The 5,477-nt window shown below is 47.5% G+C and overlaps 1 protein-coding gene across 1 annotated transcript; it reads left to right on the top strand.

Annotated features, from left to right (window-relative positions):
• The first annotated feature begins 348 nt into the window (after nt 1-348).
• LOC131254363 (uncharacterized) lies at nt 349-927 on the top strand. The gene has a single exon (XM_058255352.1). The coding sequence runs from the start codon at nt 349-351 to the stop codon at nt 925-927; it is 579 nt and encodes a 192-aa protein (XP_058111335.1).
• Nucleotides 928-5,477: the final 4,550 nt, after the last annotated feature.

Raw genomic sequence — 5,477 nt, forward strand, 5'->3', positions numbered from 1 at the left:
ATCATATGGCCCAAAGTGAGGGGCGGCTAATGTTTATAGAGAGAACTAGATGCTGTGGGGAGATCGCATCTCCCACAGGGTGTCAGGGAGATCAAGGGACTGATGGTGCAGTCTCTGGAATGTTTTCCCATACTCGAGGGAGGGGGGCCCTCCCCTGCGACGTCACAGGGACGTCCTCTGCTCAGGCTCCCATTATCGTAGGGGATTCTACCCCAACTACAGTTACAGGTCAGCAGGTAAACGATCATCCTCGGAGTGGGGTGGATCGGCAGGGAGCAGAAGCTGAAGATTGGGATTGAAGGTTCGAGAGGCTAAAAAAGCGGGCTGTATCCAATGGTAATGTGTCCGATGGATAGTCTTCTTATATGGAACTCTCGAGGTTTGGCCAACGCGGCCACGATTCGTTCGGCTCTCAGGCTTGTCAGGGCCCACAATCCCTCTATTGTGGCTATCCTTGAGCGAATAGCTAGGGATAGTAGGAGGGTGGGAATTGGCCTCAAACTCGGTTTTCACTCTTCCTTCTCCAATGATGGAGTTAGGGGAAAGATCTGGATCCTTTATAGGGGGCCCCTGTCTGTTTCGGTTATAGAAAATTCTAACAAAACCATCTCTTTAGATGTTTACTCGCAGGATCATTGGGTTAGGTGCAGGGTGACAATAGTATACACTAAATGCTCCAGGTTTGCTAGGAGAACCCTTTGGAATACTTTGGAGTCTCTTGCTTCTTCCTCCAACGGCCCTTGGGCTGTCGGAGGTGATTTCAATGCAGTGGTGGACTCTTCAGAGAGGATGGGGTATAGGGATTTTGATCTGTTAAGTGCTACTAAGTTCAAAGATGCTATTGACAAAGCCGACTTGCTGGACGTGGGGTTTGGGGGAAACCGCTTCACATGGTGTAACAACCATGATGACAGGACGAGAATGTGAGCTAGGCTTGACCAGGTGCTATGCAATGCGGAGTGGATCCATTCCTTCCTGGGGTTTCAAGTTCAAAACCTCCAAACCTCCTGAGAATTCAATCTAGTCATGCCCCTCTCCTCGTCTCCTTCCCCAGCCCTACCCCATCAGTGCTAAGGCCATTCCGTTTCCAGAGGATGTGGTAGCTCGACAAGTCCTTCCCGTTAGTCATAGCTGGAGCTTGGGAGGGTGACCTGTCTAACCAGCCCATGGTCAACCTGCTGCTGAAAATGAAGAGGGTCAAGGAGCAGCTGAAGAAGTGGAATAAGGAGGTCTTTGGGGATGTCTTCAGCAATCTCAGGAAGGCTGAACAGTGTTTGGTCCAAGCGGAGTCTCGGGCTCAATCCTCCTCTGCCGATAACAGTTCAGAGGAGCTTGCCAAAGCCAAGATGGATGTCACGAGGTGGGAGCTTGCCGAAGAGGTCTTTTGGAAACAAAAAGCCTAGAACAACTGGCTTCAAGAAGGGGATAGGAACACTAAGTTTTTCCATCTCTCTGCTTTGGAGAAATTCAGAAGAGTTAGGATTCTGGAGATCAAACTCGATTCGGGTGAATCCACCTCGGATCCTCAGGTTATCAAAACCGAAGCCACTGCCTTCATCCAACAGCTGCTGTCCATTGATACAAGTTTCTTACCCCATTGATGGTACGCAGTCAACCCCTGCCGCTGACGAGCTGCTGGACGTCATCCCTTCCCTCATCTCCAATGAAGATAATGGCTATGTCCTGAGGCCTCCCAGCTTCGAGGAGGTGCACAAATCAGTCCTTACTCTTTCCAAAGAAGGCGTGCCTGGGCCGAATGGAATATCAAGGGCTTTCTTTGCTAGGAGCTAGGACATTGTTGGTAAAGATGTGCATATCGCCGTGGTCGATTTCTTTCAGGGAAGCAGCCTTCCCAGGGCCTTCACGTCCACGTTGGTCTGCCTGATCCCTAAATCCCCAGGCGCCAAATCCTTCGCTAAACATAGGCCTATCAGCCTATGTAATGTCGTTTACAAGATTTTTGCTAAAGTCCTTGTCGACAGATTGGGCACCCTGCTCCCAAAGCTAATTTCTGTTGAGCAAGGGGACTTTATCAAGGGCCGATCCATTGCAAAAAATATAGCTTTGGGTTAAGAATTATTTAGAGACATCGACCGAAAAGTTCGGGCGGAAACTTGGTTGTGAAGCTTGATATGGAGAAGGCTTACGAAAGGGTAGAGTGACGTTTTCTGAAAGGGGTTTTGCTGATGTTTGGGTTCAACTATACTTGGATGAAGTTGGTGGAAGCTTGTTGGAACAACAGCTGGTTCTCCATTCTAGTTAATGGGGAGAGTTGTGGCTTCTTCAAATCTAGCAGGGGGCTGAGACAGGGTGACCCCCTCTCTCCCAGCCTATTCATTCTTACGGCTGAAGTATTTAGCAGGGGGATTTCCAGGCTAGTCTCTAGTGGGCTGTGTCAACCATTTAAGCTGAAGCAAGGGTGTCTTCAGGTCGCCCATCTGCTCTATGTTGACGACATGGTGTTGTTCCTTAATGGGTCTCGGAATTCCATTAATGCGGTGAAATCTTTCATTGCCAGATATCAGGCCACTTCGGGCCAAAAGGTTAACCATCGGAAGAGCGCCTTCTACTGTTCCCCCAAGCTATCAACGGCTAGGATCAGAAGCCTTGAGCACTACCTCGGCTTTCGTAGGTCGAATGTGGTGTTCTCCTACCTGGGGGTTCCGATGGTGAAAGGGAGAATCAAGTGCAGTCAGTTTTCTCCCCTGCTTGACATATTGGTTGCCAGGCTTCATGGGTGGAGCTCCGGGATCCTTTCGTAGGCTGGCAGGTTGGCATTAATTACCTATGTCCTCAACAGGATCCCTGTTCATACACTAGCAGCACAGTTGTGCCCAAGAAGGTCCTAAAATTTTTGGAGGGTATGTTTGCTAACTTCTTTTGGGGTTGGCGGGAAGGTGTGTGGAAACTACAATGGAAGAAATGGAATGGCATTTCCTTTCCAAAGGAAGAGGATGGGCTGGGTATAGGGAAGATGAAGGATCTCATGAAGGCCCTTCACATGAAATTGGCGTGGAGTGTCAGGTATGGGAAGGAAGGCAGCCTATGGGCGAGCTTTGTGCGGTCCAAATACGAGAAAAACGGCTCATCCCTCTCCCCAACGGTTTTACCTGCAGGTGCTTCGCCGATTTGGAAGGTGTTGGCGGGGCTTTTCCCCATTTTGGACAGTAACGTCCAATGGATGTGGGGCGTGGCGACTGCAACATGTGGGCTTCTAACTGGTCTAGTTTGGGTCCTCTAGGTTTGCTACCCTCCCTGAATATCTTGGTAGATAAGCTAGAGCTGAAAGTTTTAGATTTTATTGGGGAGGATGGGTTGAAAGTGGGGGCCCCTTTCAACCTTTCTAGATGGATCTAGGAATACATTGTTAGCCGGGGTATATGCACCTCTGACTTTAATGATTCTCAGGGGTGGCCATGTAGTCCCGTCGACATTTTCTCTGTCAAGTCAGCCTGGGAAGTGGCTAGAGAGAGCAGCTAAAAAATTCCTTGGATTGGGAAGATGTGTCATCCCAACATTCCCCCCAAGATCTCCGTGCTTATTTGGAGGATGCTGCAAGATGCTTTGCCAATCGACTTAGGCATCCAGAAGAAGGGGATTTTCATCACCTCGAAGTGTGAGTGTTGCAGGAGTGGCCCGGCCGTGGAATCGGCATCCCACCTTTTTCTGGCCTGTCAGATGGCGGCGGATTGCTAGAACAATCTGGCCAGTTTTTTCGGGGTGTCTCTGGCTCCTCACTCCTCGGCTCAGGGTCGCCTCATTTGGTGGTGGCAGCGGGATCTTCTGCTCAGACATATGCCCTTGGTCCTCCGATTGGCCCCAACTTTTCTTCTGTGGGAAGTCTGGAAAGCCAGAAATGGGGCTCGGTTCGATGACCATGGCATTTCAGGGCAAGGGATTTTCACTAGGATCAAGTGGTGGATGGAGTCGTGTTTTACGCCGTTTCCATCGCCCCTTCATCCGATGGAGGGCCGTCCCCAGCCGGCGGTGCTTTGTCCTTGTCGTTAGGGCCGCCTCGCCCCCTGTTTTATTATTGTGAAATGGGTCAGGCCAAAAGTGTTGACGGGTCAAACCTCTCAAATCCTGGGCTTGCTGGGTGGGAGGGCTTTGCAGGGACCATAACGGCAATCTAATTTTTGCATCTGTTAGTTGGTACGGGTGCTTTTCCAATAACGATGTAGAGCTTTGGGCAGTCTTTGATGGGATGAAATTCTACCTATCTCGTGGTGCGGGGAATGTTCTTATTAAATTTGACTCTAAGTGGGTGGTAGATTGTATCCAGGGGAAGTCCTCCTATGCTTGAAAATGGAAATATTGGGTCTCCAGGATTATGAAGCTCAATAGGTGGGGATCCTTTTGCGTTTTCCTTGCTGGGTGGGAGGGCTTTGCAGGGACCATAACGGCAATCTAATTTTTGCATTTGTTAGTTGGTACGGGTGCTCTTCCAATAACGATGTAGAGCTTCGGGCAGTCTTTGATGGGATGAAATTCTACCTATCTCGTGGTGCGGGGAATGTTCTTATTAAATTTGACTCTAAGTGGGTGGTAGATTGTATCCAGGGGAAGTCCTCCTATGCCTGAAAATGGAAATATTGGGTCTCCAGGATTATGAAGCTCAACAGGCGGGGATCCTTTTGCGTTTTCCTTGTCCTCAGAGAAGTGAATGGGGTAGCGGATGGGCTGGCAAAAGAGGGTAGTCGGGGTCATATGGACAGATTCTTCCCCGATGTCAGTGCACTCCCTCGGGCTATTAAGAGATGCTTCCTAACGGACAAAGCCAGGCTAAATGCCATTAGAAATTGTAATTAGGCTCGTTTTTCTTTTCATATGATAGGAGGGGTAGGGTCTTTGGCTCGTTCTCCCTCCCAAAATAGTTGCCTGTGTTAATTTTCCTCATCAACGGAACTCGGTTTCTTTAAAAAGAAAAAAGTTAGATTAAAATGTCAATATCTCAATCCAGTTGTGTGTCTAATGAATGAGGTCCTCTATAATGTTATGAGAGAGAAGAGTGTAGTTGATACATAGGTAAAGTTAAAGAACATTTATGCAAAAAAGTCTCTTGAAGATCGCTTCTATATAAAGTTACAATTGTTCAACCTTAAGATGGTTGAGAGGGCTGACATTATTGCATAATCACTATTAACATGAGCTCATTATTTATTAGAGATCTTGATCTCAAGAATATACTTTTTGTTGACCAAAATGAGATGACTTATTTTTAGGCATTTAGCAAATAGGACCTTAAGTTTAAATCCCATTATAATTTGATGGAATAAAACTTCGTATCATATCTTATTGCTATGCCATCTGGTATGAATCCCAAGCCTATACATGCCCTTCAATTCTATAAAAATGTTAACATGTTGGTTTTGACAGTTGATTGCTGTTATATGTGTTGAAGGAATGATGGGCATATATATATATATATATATCTATCTGTAATCTCTGTAGATTCTTCTTCTTCATTGTTTTCTATA

The sequence above is a fragment of the Magnolia sinica genome, chromosome 8, assembly GCF_029962835.1.
Source record: "Magnolia sinica isolate HGM2019 chromosome 8, MsV1, whole genome shotgun sequence".
Lineage (NCBI taxonomy): Eukaryota > Viridiplantae > Streptophyta > Magnoliopsida > Magnoliales > Magnoliaceae > Magnolia > Magnolia sinica.